A 13,410-nucleotide genomic window follows, 5' to 3' on the forward strand; every position below is an offset into this window, starting at 1 on the left:
ACCTGCTCCTCACCGCCGCGACCTGGCGAGGGAATTTAAAAGACGGGGAATAAGAAGAAAAAAAAAAAAAAAAAGAAAAAAAAAAAGAAAAAAAAAAAGAAAAAAAAGAAAAAAATCCTCTCCCGCTAAATAAAATACATATTTTTGCCAAGGACAATCCCCCTCTGCGGAGCGCCGCTGCTGCGGATCAGTTTCACCTCCCATTTACGCGCCGGTTCGCACTTCAGTTTCTAACCAGGGAAGGGGTTGGCTTTGTTGTTGTTGTTGTTGTTTTAAAGGTATTTATTTACAGCAAGTGGGTCTCTGCGGCTTATTTTTAGAGGTCTGTTTATCAGCCGGTGGATTCATTAAGAAAACGCGCCTATGGCAGCAGGAATGCGCGGCGCGGCCGCAGGAGCGCAGGTTCCGACCGCGGGGGTTCGGCAGCTAAAAACAAGGGGGTGGGGGGGGTGGGGGAAACCACCACCGGTTTCCCGGAAATTTGGGGGGAAGAGGAATATATATTGCTTAAAAATTTAGGGCATATTGATAAATCTTTATTGACAAAATATTGACAATGACATACTTCTTGGAAGTATATAGTGTGTTAGAATTCTAACAAATTAAACACAAAACACAAAAATATTTACATTCTGGTATAGGACACATGAAGGAAACATTTGTCACTTTTTTTAGTAGCTCTATGATCTCGGAATATTATAAGGTCAGTGCTTGAAAATTGCCCCAATGAAAATGGCCATTAAAAAAAAAAATGAAAAAAAATCAATCTGCGATTTTAAGTCCCTTTTCTCTGGATCCTCCCAGGCTGGGAGGTGTCCCCACCGCCAAACCTGGTCGCTGGGTTTGCGGTTTATTTATCTTAAAAAATAATCGTCATCCGGTTTTGCAATGGGGATGCAACTGGGGGGGGGGGGGATTAATTTCATTAGAATTTTTTTTTTGGCAGCAAAAGTTATGACCGGCCCCAACCTTCCCCCCTCCCCCCCCCTCCGCTTTCCCTCCCATCCCTCCCCTGCCCCACCGTGTTTGTCCATCCGGAAGGAACACTATGCTTTGTTACTGCTACTTCATTTAGCTTTCACAAACACTTTGACGCCAGAAGTTATCATAAAATGTTTACAGACTGCACATTTCTCGTAAAATAAAATTAAAAAGCACACAGAACCTGTCTTAAAGGGAAAAAAATTACAATTCATTTCTGTCTTTAGGAACCGGGGTAATTTTTTTCCATTTTTTTCTTTTTTTTTTCCTTTTTTTTTTTTCTTTTTTTGCCCAGACGGCTTTACACATGCAATTCAAGTTTCTGAAACAGGTGTGGGTTTTGGCTGCTTATGGAAATTTTTCTTTCAAAGACGGAAAAAACTGTGAAGTGCAAAATGTCCTGTAGGGTGGTAATTTTTCTGGTTTGGTTGGGGGTTTTTTGTTTCTTTTTTTTCCTTTCTTTTTAAGATTTTTTCAATATATTTTTTTATTATTTTTTGACGTTATGCTTTTAAAAGTGGACTGCGAGAAACGGAATACCTGTCAATCACCTCGTCCCGGTGTTTTGGCTTTGATTGACAGATCCCCCCTTGCCAGAGCGGTGCCGGCAGTGCCACAGTTCGGACCTCTCGCGGTCTCGCCCTCGCTCGCTCCCAGCTGCCCTTCCAGGCGGGATTCGCCGTTTTGATGAAAGATCTTCGTGTCCCTTCCCTGCACCGCCACCCCGGGGGGGTGTGAGCCTTTAACACTTTCTGTTGGTGAGGTGCCTGGCTTTGAAAAATCCAAAGGTGCCAGTTTTTAATCGTCCGACGTGACGTCGATTTCCTCTGGACTGGCTTGTTTGGTGGCGATTCTCCACCGGTTAATGTGATGAGTCCCTTTTTTCTTCTGTTGTGAGTCTGAACCTTCCTCTTCCAACTTTTGCCGCTTGAACTTTGTCCGTCTGTTCTGAAACCACACTTTTACCTGCGGGAGGAAAGGCACCGGGCGTTAGTTCGACGCCTGCCCGGGCTCTGGGTTCTGCTCGCTCCATGCCCTGCTCTCTCCATGTCTTGCCTGCCCCATGCCCTGCCAATGCCGTGTCCTGCCTGCTCCGTGCCCTGCCCGCGCCGCTACCCAGCCTGGAGGGGTGCAAGAGGAGCCGGGACCCCTGTGCCACCTAAACCCCCCCGGCAAAGGCACAGGCACGCTGACCCACACCCACCAGCTGCCTCCAGAGGATCCACGAGTGTAGGAGTGGGCAGCCGCACCGGTGCGCGTCCGCGGCCCCCGGGCGCGCAGCGGGCAGCGCCGCAGGTGGAAGGCACCGTGCGCGCACCTGGCGCGGGGGCGGGGACCCTCCGCGCACGAGTAGCCCCGCGCAGCGCCCGCCAGGCCCCCCACGCGGGGAAAAGCAAGCGTGGCTGCACGGCGGTGGGCTGTCAGCACGCCGGCCTCGCCGTCCGGGTAGCCGCCGGGGCGGCTCTTGTGACTGGCGAGGTGTCCCGCGGCCTCCAGCGTCGGGAAAGCGAACCGGGGCTGCGGCGGGGACAGCAGGGCCGGCGGCGAGGCGCCCCCCGACCGGCACCCCCTGGCCCGGCCGGCGGGGCAAAGCAGAGCGGGGGCCTCGTCCCTCGGAACGGGGCGGCGGGACGGGGGCGAGGGGCGGCGGGACGAGGTCTTTTCCTCTTGGAAAACCGAATAAGATGAAAGAAAAAGACCCGAAAAGAAAATCGTCCGGCGCTTTCCCGCAGCGTCTCGCCGGGACGCGCCGTCCGGGAGCGATCGTAGTGAGGCGAAACCTGTAAGTGCCATCGTAAATATGCCTCTGAATTTGTTCAGCGCCGAATAAATCTGACTTAACCATCCGGCAGCTGACTTCAGTGCTTTAATTACAGATAGTATTGATCTGAGAGCTATCTCCAGGGCTGGCCACACTCCTTGTAGCGGCCAAAGGTAAACATATTTTTTTTTTTTTGAAGCAGTTTAAACTCTGGTTCTGTCTGAAAGTGCCTGATAAAGGCCCCAGCAAGGGGGGAAAAGGGAACTGGAGCATTTTAATAAGCTGGTTTAACCCGCTTCGCTGCCTCTTCAGAACAGAGACCTGCCTGGCCGGACACACATCTCTGCTGCATTTTCATATTCTCCAAAAGTCCCCCATTAAAAAGCTGAGCGGGGAACAAGGGGTGAGTTTAATTTGCTTTTAGTTTGCTAATTGAAGGGGAGGACGGTTCATTTCTGCACGCTGATCTCCCAAAAGGGAGCTCATTTGTAGGGGACTGGGGGTTTGACATCCGGACAAAAGACCCCAACCAGCTTCGGAATCAAGCAGCACAAAGACCACCTTAAATACAGCTTTCCAGTGGAAATAAGCCTGTGACCGGTCCCTTGTTCGGAGAACCTCATAAAAGTGGCGATCCCTTTTTATTGTTTTGTTAGGGAGACATTTTAAAACAAAAGCTCCAACCTCTTTATTGCTTCCCCCACGAAAAGGAGTTAAAAAAAAAAAAAAAAAAAAAGTGTTACAACTTAATCCGCCCAGAGAACGCTGTGTTTACTGGGAACTTTGAACTAGGCTGCGGCTGGGTATTTTGGCTTTTTTTTTTTTTTTTTTTTTTTTTTTTTAAGTACAGTGCCACATACTGTAGCAGAGACAATCTCCATCTGGGCCCTCTCTCCACGAGTCTCCTAGAAGGGCACAAAACAAAAGCCCGACACAACAAACAACCCCCCAAACCCCAGCCTTTCTTCCGACGAGGAGAAAACCGCGTGAAAACGCCCTCGCAGCGGGCCCGCCGCCCGTGGGTGCCCGCCGTCGGGGGGCACCCCACGCCCACCCCCGCGCCGCCGCCGCTCCCCGCCGCCCAACGGGTCCCCGGCCTCGGTACCCGCCGAGACCCTCGCCCCGGGACAGCAGGAACAGAAACGTCGCTAATCGTCCCTCCAGATAGACGACCGAAATAAGTCTCCGGTGCGGTTCTGGCCCGCAGCCAGCTAGCGGGGGGCGGGGGGCGGGGGGGGGGGAGGGATTCCTTGTAGTTAATAATTTCTCTGCTTTTATTTTCCATCTTTATGCCCTCCTGAACCGGCTTCTCATATCCCCGCTGCCGGACGCGCGGCTGGAAACGAGTGAAAAATCATCCAAGAAATTCTATCTTTGCTGTAGTGTCCAAAGGGGGGTTCTCCCCTTCGCCTTTTTTTGGGGGGGAGCTTTTTCCCTAACATTCGACTACTTCTTGAGGGTCACACCAGGCCCGCAGAAAAACGTCCAGGACCGCCTTTTCCACTGCAGATGGCAGATGTCGCCGCTGCCGCCCCGCTCGGGCCGGGGCTCTCCGGCGGGACCCGACCAGCCCCGGGCGCTGCGGCTGCCCGCGCCCGGCCGAGGCACCGCGACCCCCGGCACTGGCGCTGGCTCTCACGAACGGGGGAGGATTTTATTACGCCCAGGCGAGGGGGGAACCCTCACTCCGCTCCAGCAGTTCGGGGCTGAAGGCCTAAACACTCCCAGAATTTGTTCATATTTTTCCCCGCATCTCCGGGCCGGCCGGGTGGGTTTTCCCAAGGAGATCCCGGTACTTTCGCTTTCCCGACTGCCCGCTCCCAGCCTCCCCCTTACCTGAGTTTCCGTGAGGCTGAGGCTGTGTGCCAGCTGTTTTCTCTCTGCTCCTACTACATAATGGTTCTTCTCGAAGGCATGTTCCAGTCTCAGTAATTGGGATGGGGAGAAAGCTGTACGGATCCGTTTGGGTTTCCTGGCCAGTGCATTGTGCAATAGGAAGCTCTCCGGGCTGGTTTCATTCCCTGGGCAACAGGGTAAAACAGAGATTAGTAAAACACCTTCCCAAGCGCACTCGAGAAGACTTTTTAGCGCAAGAATTTTTGTTTCACACCATTACCCGCAGGAGAAATCCGACTATAGCTTGTTTTTTAATTTTCAGCGCCTTTTTGTTGTATTTGTTGTATTGAATTTGCCTTTTATAAAGAGGTAGAGGCAACAGAAGGAGAGGACTGGGAGAAATTCAAATACTAAAACATAACCAGGGGAGCACGACGAAAAAAAAATATGGAAAAAACAGCAGAAAAAATAAAAGCAACAGAATTAGCCAGAGCCCGGCTGCGGTGTCTGCGGCTTCACCCCGCAGCTGCCCCCCTTCCCCTGGCCCACCGGCAGCCTCACATCTTCCCTTGTTTGTTGGTTATTCACATCCCCCGGCGCGGGCGGCGGGGCAGCGGCTCGGCGGGGCCCCGGCCGAGCCCCCCCAGCCCCGGCAGCCGGCAGCCCGCTTCCCCGGCCCCCCGCTCCGGCCGGGGCCCTTCTCCCCCCGCTCCGGCTCTGCCGCTGCGCTCCCCGGAGCGGGGGCTGCCGCCGTGCCCCTGCCCGCTGCCCCGGCGGGGAAATAAAAGAAACAAACTTCGGGGAGGACACGGGGCGCCCGGACAGCCGGCCTGGTGCCGAGCGGGGCCGGGGGGGGGGCGGTCGGTGGGTCTCTCCCCCCAGGCTGGCCCTGTGCCTCTTCCCCGGGTGGGTCCTGCCGCGGGGGGAGGCCGCCGAGGGTCTCTCCGTAAGTGCATTAAAAATGGGTGCAGGAGGAGGGTGTGTTTGAAATCAGGCTGTGGCTCAACACCAGGACATTTCCGCCTTTCATCTACCGCTCTTTACCAATCGCCTGATGACTGCGACAAATAATCTGGTAAGCGAAACCTGTAATTTTATTCTGAGAGGGTAATAATCCATTTTGTATCTCTGTTCGCCTGGCTTCGGAGAGAGCGGCTTCTTTTCCAACCCGGGTGCAACGGCTCGGCTGCAGAAGGCCGGGGACACGGATATTGCAGGTGGTTTGGTTTTGTTCGGAATTAATAAATAAAAATACCAGGAAAAAAAAAAAGGCAGATGGATCCCTCAGAGAGGATGCTGATTTTTTTTTTTTTAATGTGTGTGTATAAGGAAAGAGGCAGGAGCTGGACCCATTACGGGAAAAATCGGTTCGCCCTTCGGAGAAGACGCTGCCGGTTGCAAAGGGTTAATCGAGGGGGGGGTTATTGATTGTGCGCCATTGGATTTGGTTATTTTCCTTCAAGCCGGTTACTAATCGCTTGGCTTTGAGAGCCCTTCCCTGCCCGCACGGACGGAATCGCCCCCTCTGCCCCCAGTCCTGGCTTTCCTTCGCAACCCCAGCTCCCCGCGCAGCTCCGGCGCTGGGATTTTATTTCCCCCCCTTTCTCCTTTCTCGGGTTCGTTTCATTTCTCCCCCGTCCCCTCTGACAAGGGCAGAGGCTGGATTTGGGGCGGCGGCGGCGTCTCCCCGCGGCCCCGGCAGCCCGGCGAGCAGCGCCGTCTTCCTGGGGGGAACCTACACCCCGGACCCGCCATTCCCCTCTCTGCGGGGCGGCTTCCTTTGGGGACTCCTCCGTAGCTTTTAAGCCACCGGCACAAAAAATATCCACCTTTCCCCCTGCTTTTAACGGGGGCGAGGAAGCCGCAGAAGTCTCGGCCGGCCTTGCCTTCCCGCCTGCCCCCCTCCGCCTAGGGAAACCAAAACAAACCGGGGAGAGCTGCAAAGCAAACCCAAGCCCGAGCCCCTCGGCTCTGACAGCTCCTCAAGTTCGGCGGCGGGAGGGCAGGGACAAAAGACCCTCGGCCCAGCCTAGCCGAGCCCGCGGCTCCGGGCAGCGGCCGCCCGCGGTTCCCCCGCATCCGCGCCGCGGGGACCGGCCCGGGGCCCGCCGGAGGATGGAGGGGGGGAGCGGAGGGAGAAGAAAAGTTGCACGTACCTTGGAACCTGTGGCCCAGATACCGGTAGCGGTGTATTAGCCAAGGGTAGAAGGTGGAGGGGTCCCTTTGCTGCGAGGCGAAGAGCGGGTGCGTGGAGTGCGAAGCGGGCAGCGGGTGGGCGGCCAGGGCGTGGGGAGGGGGCACGGGATGGACCGGCACGGCCGGGTTAGGCGGGTGGGAGACGGCCTCTGCAAAGACCAAGTCCGGGTTGGAGTAGACCCCCCTGCCAGTGGAGTGGAAGCCGTTGAGAAAAGGGTTCATCGGGCTGGAATTGGCATAGCTGAGCGCCGCCGGCCGGATAGGATCCTCGGAGCGAGACGCGGGCAAGGGGCTGTCTTTGGCCACCAGCGACTCGATGGTGAAACACCGCTTGGGTGTGGGCTGAAACATGCTGCCGCGGCGAGAGTCCCCGACCAAATCTCTGCCTGGCTCTCTCTGGTGCGCGGGAGACGATCCGGGGAAGTTTGCAGCAGGGAGTGACTTGAGGAGGGATAGATACACACATAAATAGACAGGGGCTGGAGGAAAAGGAGGCAGCGGCAGCCAGCGGTACCCAAAAGGGAGACACACACACGCACCACGCACGCACACACACACACACGCACAAAAAAAAGTTGCTGGGAGAAGTTTCCCTCCTGCAAGGAAAAGGCGGTCGCCCCCCCCCGCCCCCCCCCCCTAAGTCCAAAGACAATCCATGGATGTGATCGGCCCCTTCACAAGTTGTGCAAACGATTTGTTAGTTCATGAGCCTAATTAGTGCTGGGATCACATAAACAGCTTCCTCTGAAGCCTGGTAAATGGCTTGATGATTGGTCGCTATTACTCGCCTTGAGGTTGAAGGGGGAGACTCTTTAAAGTGCGTCAGAGGGGAGGCGAGCGCCGGGCAGCGCCATCGGGAGGGATGGAGCCGCGGCGCGGCGCGGATCGGAGTGCGGCGGGAGCGCGCCCGTCAGAGGGGGGGAGCGCGGCGCCCCGCGCAGCCTCGCCCGCGCCGCCGCCGCCCCCGCGCAGCGCCGCGCCCGGCCCCGCTCCGCTCCCTCCGCAGCCGCGCTGCCTCCCTCCCCTGCCGCCGCCGCCCGGCGACCAAGGTAGGGGGACCGGGGCTAGAGCGGGGGGGGGGGGGAGCTCAGGGGGGTGCGCGGGGAGGGGGGCGCCGCATCACCTCTCGGGGTCGGTGGAGGGGGAGTTAGAGCTGCTCGGCTGGCGTGACACCCCTCTCCCTGCCACCTCTCGGGTGCTCACAGCCCGGCGAGGTTACCTTGATCAGCCCCGGGGCGTCCGGGAGAGATGCCCCGCTTGGGAAAGGTTTCGTCCCGGTGAGAGAACGGGTCGCCCTCCTCCTCCTCCGAACTTATTTATTCCCCCCTTCGCTGCTCCGCACTCCCCGCACCGCGCGGTGCGGAAAACAAAGCGGAGGGCAGTTGCATTATGCAAAGCTGGGGCACGCCGGGCTCTCGCAGACGGGACAGGGGAGCAAGTCTCCGGTTCCAGGCTTGTCCGTATTTTCGCGATTACCTTTGGGTCCGGGGATGATTTTAGGGCTGAGTTCTCCTCCTCCCATTGGCTGGGGCTGCAGAATAATTATGATCACATCCTAATACTCTTGGCTGGTGCTTACTGTTTATTGGTAGTTAAGGATCTATTATCTATTCATCAGCCTCCCATTTTTGCCAATTACATTCTTCTAAAGTGAAGTACCAGCAGGTATTTTGCACATTTACAATTAATGATAAAAAATCTGGCGTACTTTAAATCTATTACGCCGCTGTGTAATTTATCTTGAAGATGCGGAATTGCTAATGTAAATGAATGTTTCTGTTGAACCAAGGGATGGGAGTGTGTGTGTGTGTCTTAAAACCAGTCTAGCGTTTCTTTCCTTCGTTCCCGGACTTTGTTTTCTGTTTTCTTTCCACTTCATACACAAAGAATCCGTTACTCCGCTGCATTAAAATATGCTAAAAAAAAAAATCGCTGTCTAAACGGTCCTCGCTTCTTTCCAGTAAAGGGCGAGGTGAACTCTCTTCGCCTTCCTCTCTCCCTCCTGAAAGCGCCTGTTTGCAGCTAGCCAGTATTTTTAACACAACACCAAAGCAGCGGACCCAATATAAGTGACAGGCCGGTGCAGGGCACGCACGGATGCCGGCGTTTGCACGCCTTTGTTCGGGGACGCGTTTTCCGTTGTGCACCCCGCGCTGCGCGTACTTTGTGGAGGGACAAGTTCACTTTCCGTATGAAATGTAAATCTGTTCTGCAGGCGTTGGGCGGCTGTACGTATAGACATCCATCTCCACACGTGCATACGATTGCAGAGACAAAGTGAGAGAGATGTTTGTACGGCGTAACTCAAGTCTTCCGACAGATTTTGCAGCGAGGTGCCGTTCTCCCAGGTCTCACACGTTTGGGAAAAGCTCTCCTGCCCGCAGACACCCGGGCAGACACGGGCGCAGGGCTCCGGCCCCGCTGAGCTGAGCTAGCTGCGGAGGGGAGAGACGGATTTGCCTCCAGCCCCACTCGTGTCCCCCGTGACTCGCTAGTATTTCAACTTCTTAAGCCCCTCGCCCCCTTACCGTGCAACTTTATTCCCCTCAACCGGCGGTAACGCTCTTCTCGCAGAGACCTGGGGTTACTGACATGAGCGAGGCTGAGAAAGTGCCCTAATTACGACGGGGGTCTGATGTGCTGGTTTCGACTGGGGTCTTGGTTCCTGAGCACTGAAAAGGAAAAAAAGCGAAACTTCTCCTAAGAAAAGCCGTGTTCTGCATCTGCGTATTTACACTTCTCCGGGACTGCAGAATGAATCTGAATTGGAAAAACTTCAACTCCTTTTTCCTCCTTTTTTTTTTTTTTTTTTTTTTTTTTTTTTTCCTCTCCAGACATCCTGACATAATCACAGGGCTCCTTTGAAAACTGCATCAAGTAATTCAGCAGTTGAGGAGGGAGGAATTATGTCCGTGTGGAAAAACCGTCACACGCTTGGAGCGGAGATAACCCTCCAAAACGCTCCATAAATTTCCCTCGACCCTCTTTATCGCCGGGGAAATATCCCCTAGCCTAAAATCCCTTCCCGAAGCGGGGGTCCCGTCGCTCCGGAGCTCAGCGGAGGAGGCTGCACTGCAGCGGGGAGCTCTCCCCTGCCGAGTCCCGCGTCCCCGGGAAGGCGGGTGACCCCGGCCGCAGCAGCTGGGAGGTCCCCGCACCGCACCGAGCCCTGTTCGCTCCCTGTGCTGCACGCAGACACATGCAGATCTATGTAGATATATGTGTGTGCGTGCGTGGGTACATACAGGCAGAGAAATCGCAAGCAGAGCCTGGGGAGGTCCAGCTCTCTCTGGATTTTGTCAGGGAGACAACAGGCCCGGCACAGGCAGAACAAATAACAGGGGGACTCGGGATGGGATTTCCCAGGATTTTCTGCTTCCCCCTAAATTTCTGTGTCACTCTCCCACTCGTCGCCGTGGCCGTTTCCTGTGAGCGCCTCCTGCGCAGCCCACGGCCCGTGCGGACCCGGCGCCCGAGCTACCTCGGCCGGGGCTGCTGCGCTCCAGCCCGGGCTGCCCCGGGAGCATCTCCCGAAGCTCCTCTCTTGAACTTTTCCTACCCAGCGTCTTGACAGGCTGCTCTCGCTGTCCTCTTGGCGTCTACAAGGAGAAAATCTGGCAGGGGCTCCCTTCCCAGCAATCCCCGATCTGCTCCAAGCGCACTTAGAGGCAGCCTCTCTCGGAGGGAGGGGTGCGCTACATTCGCAGTCAAATTACATGGCTGGCCTCAAAGGCACTAGCTTCGGATTTCCAAACTAATACTCATCTTTTAAAAGCCGAGCCAAGAAGAAAATGCGAGGAAGGCCTCAGATGCGGGAGACCTCGGGGTAAGACGGTTGTTTACGGGCTGATCCAGGCTGAACTTTCGTGGGTGGGGGGATGGCGGCGAGGGAAGTTTCAGCCTCCCCGTAACTTTCTTTTCCAGGCGGGATCCGTCTCCCCATTCTCTCTCCGGTCCCGGGGACCGTACCTACAGCGGGGAGGAGAGGTGGCCCAGGCAGGTCGTGCCTGGCGGGGGGCCGCGTGAGTTTAAGGAGCGGGTGAAATGCCTGATTTAATTCGTTTCTGGACGCCCTAAACCCGAGCCAGTACGTCCGAGCGTGATGCGAGCCCTCCACAGCAGCGCAACCCTCAGCGGGAAGGACGGCAGCCCGGGCCGCAGAGCGCAGCCCTCCGCCGAGCCGGGCCGGGGGGCTCCGGGAGCGCCCGAGGTCCCGCCCCGCCGGGGCACCCCGGGCGGCTCCGCCGAGCAGGTGGATTTCGTCCGAGGTGTGTGTGTGGGGTCGCTGGCGGCCCCGGCTCGCCCCAGCACCCGGAGCCCCGCGCGAACAGGGCCTCGCTCCCCACGCAGCCAGGGCTCCCGAGTGGGACGGACGCACGGGGTTGCTGTCCGTGGGCCTCCCCATCGAGGAGCCCTAAAAATCTTCACACACCCTATTTCGGCCCTGCAAAGCCGGGCCAGCGCTGGTGCCACCGGGGCCCATCTCACCGGCGGGCGGGGGCTGCAGCGGCCGCGGGGGACCGGGAAATGGCCTCGCTGCCCGGGTTCCCTCCGCTGGCCCCGGGGAACAGCAATCCGGGACCCTGGCTTTAGTTTTTTTCTTTTCGACGCTAATTCAGAGTATCGTCCTCCCTCGCTCCCGAACCCCCCCGCCTGGCCGCGCACCCCTGGCCGGCTGCCTGCGCTCGGCGCTGCACAAGCCCGGCCCGGCGCTCGCCAGCCGCGGGCAGCCCCGGCTTTGTCTCGGACGTCTATTTTCGTCTCGGGAAGGTCGGACTTGCGGTTCTGAAATGACGTTAGTAACGCGGGACATCAGGAAAAAGAGCAAATCGCCGCGTTTACACACGAAGCCGTAATGTGCACCCGTCCGCGCCAGACTGCGGCTCATTGTAAAGGTCAACGCGTGCGGTGGAAGCGGGAGAAATACCGGAGCTGCGTGCAGGCGCAGCGAGCAGCGCGGTAACGACAGCGCACCTCGCCAGGAGGGAACGCTGGGCCCCGCCGCGCATCCCCGCACAAGTCTGCTGCCCGGCGCCCGCCCGGCCCGGTCCCGCCCGCTGCGCGGGGCGCGGTGGCGGCAGCCCCAGCGGGGGCCCAGGCGCGCATCCGCGGGGCGGCAGCGCCCCCTGCCGGCCTCCGGGCAGCCCCCTCCCGCCCCGAGGCCCCGCCGCCGGCAGCGGCTTTGGGCCGGGTCCGGCGGCCGCCCCGGGGCGCGCAGGCAGTTGTCCCTGGGGTCCTGCGCTCGCCAACCCCGAGAAAAAGACGCCAGGAGCCTTATGACCCCTTCATATATATGTACGTATGTATGTATGTATGTATGTATGTATGTATGTATGTATGTATGTATAAGCCCATAAGGGCTTTCGAGGTTTCTTTGGAACGGCGCAGAGTGGGCACGCACGCCCCTGCACACTCGTGGACGCACGCACACGTGTCCGCAAACGCACTTTAAATCCTCCCCGGTGCGGTACCGCTGGCACAGAGCTCCTTTTAAGCCCCGCCGTTCTGATACTCCCCAGCAGACGCGTTGCACGTCTAAAAACCGTCGCTGCGGGGAAGCCGCCGTCACAGCTCCCGAAGGACGGATCCAGCCCCTGCCCTTGCTTTCACACCTCGTTCAAATCCGTGGCTTGCTACACGCCACGTACGGCTACTTGTCGCAGTCGTGCGTGGTGCGATATGGCCGAGAGGCGTTTTTAAAGGCGCTGACTTCCCTGCCCGCCCGGCGGGCTGGTTGCCAGCTCGGGGGGACGCGTCCGGCGTGGGGGTCTCCTGGCCTCGGGAGCGCGCCGGGAGCCGGGGTCCCGCACGCCGGGGTCCCGCACGCCAGGGTCCCGCACGCTAGGGTCCCGCACGCCGGGGCGTTCCGGCCCGTTCCCAGCAGCCAGGTGCTAAACTGGCAGATGCACAGGCTTTGCCCGGCACCAGCGACTGGGGAGCCCCTGAAACCCTGGGGTTCTGATCTCTGTTAAAGCCCGGGGCTGCCGCGAGGGCTCTCCCTGGATGAAAACTCGGCCAGACTCAAAAAAAATCCATAGCCAAACCCAAACAAACCCAAACAAAAAAGCCCCAAAACTAAAAGAGAGGCAGAGCTGTAGGCCAGCCAGGGGCTGCAGGTGTCCGGGCTCCGGACATCCCACGGGAAACCGCCCGTCCCATGCGAGCGGGAAGGTGCCCGAGCAGCCACCGACGGGGCCGAGGTCGCGTTTGCGGGGGAAGAGCGTGCGGGGGATGTGCCTGCACCTGGTGCTTATCGCTCTTGGTGGGAGACGGTGCATCCGCAAAGCAGAAACTCATCGTCCGCCATATCAGTCCCCGCTCTCCACCTGGGCTGGACGTTAACTGCTCCGAGTGAGGGACACGGATGGACCCCCGGGGGTGCACAGCATCCGCCGCTCTGCGCGGTGCGGCGCGGAACTCCCTTATCTCACCGGCTCTGGTCTTCTCGTTCCCACCCGACCCCCGGCTAGTGTTCCCCATCAGTGCCGGTCCTGTGCAGCGCAGCCCGGCTTTTCTTCCGCAGCCGGCAAGAAGGAGCGGAGCTGCCACCCTGCCTGGGTGCCGGCATGTCCCACACCGCAGCCCCGGCGGGTCCCACACCGCAGCCCCGGCAGATCCCACACAGCAGCCCCGGG

General features: G+C 58.1%; 1 protein-coding gene across 2 annotated transcripts; it reads right to left on the reverse strand.

The window, feature by feature from the left end:
* Nucleotides 1-1,271: 1,271 nt before the first annotated feature.
* Nucleotides 1,272-9,251, reverse strand: EMX2 (empty spiracles homeobox 2). Of its 2 annotated transcripts, XM_005443862.4 has the most exons (4): nucleotides 7,995-9,251; nucleotides 6,736-7,216; nucleotides 4,580-4,764; nucleotides 1,272-1,947 (listed from the first exon to the last, which is right to left on the reverse strand). In XM_005443862.4, exons 2-4 carry the CDS (start codon nucleotides 7,124-7,126, stop codon nucleotides 1,780-1,782), a joined length of 744 nt encoding a protein of 247 aa, XP_005443919.1. In that variant the 5' UTR covers nucleotides 7,127-7,216; nucleotides 7,995-9,251; the 3' UTR covers nucleotides 1,272-1,779. The 2 variants fall into 2 exon arrangements, with proteins under 2 accessions (XP_005443919.1, XP_005443920.1); XM_005443863.4 differs by lacking the exons at nucleotides 4,580-4,764; nucleotides 7,995-9,251 and having other exon boundaries at nucleotides 6,736-7,814.
* Between the last annotated feature and the right edge of the window lie 4,159 nt (nucleotides 9,252-13,410).

The sequence above is a fragment of the Falco cherrug genome, chromosome 9 (genome assembly GCF_023634085.1).
Source record: "Falco cherrug isolate bFalChe1 chromosome 9, bFalChe1.pri, whole genome shotgun sequence".
Classification (NCBI taxonomy): Eukaryota; Metazoa; Chordata; class Aves; order Falconiformes; family Falconidae; genus Falco; species Falco cherrug.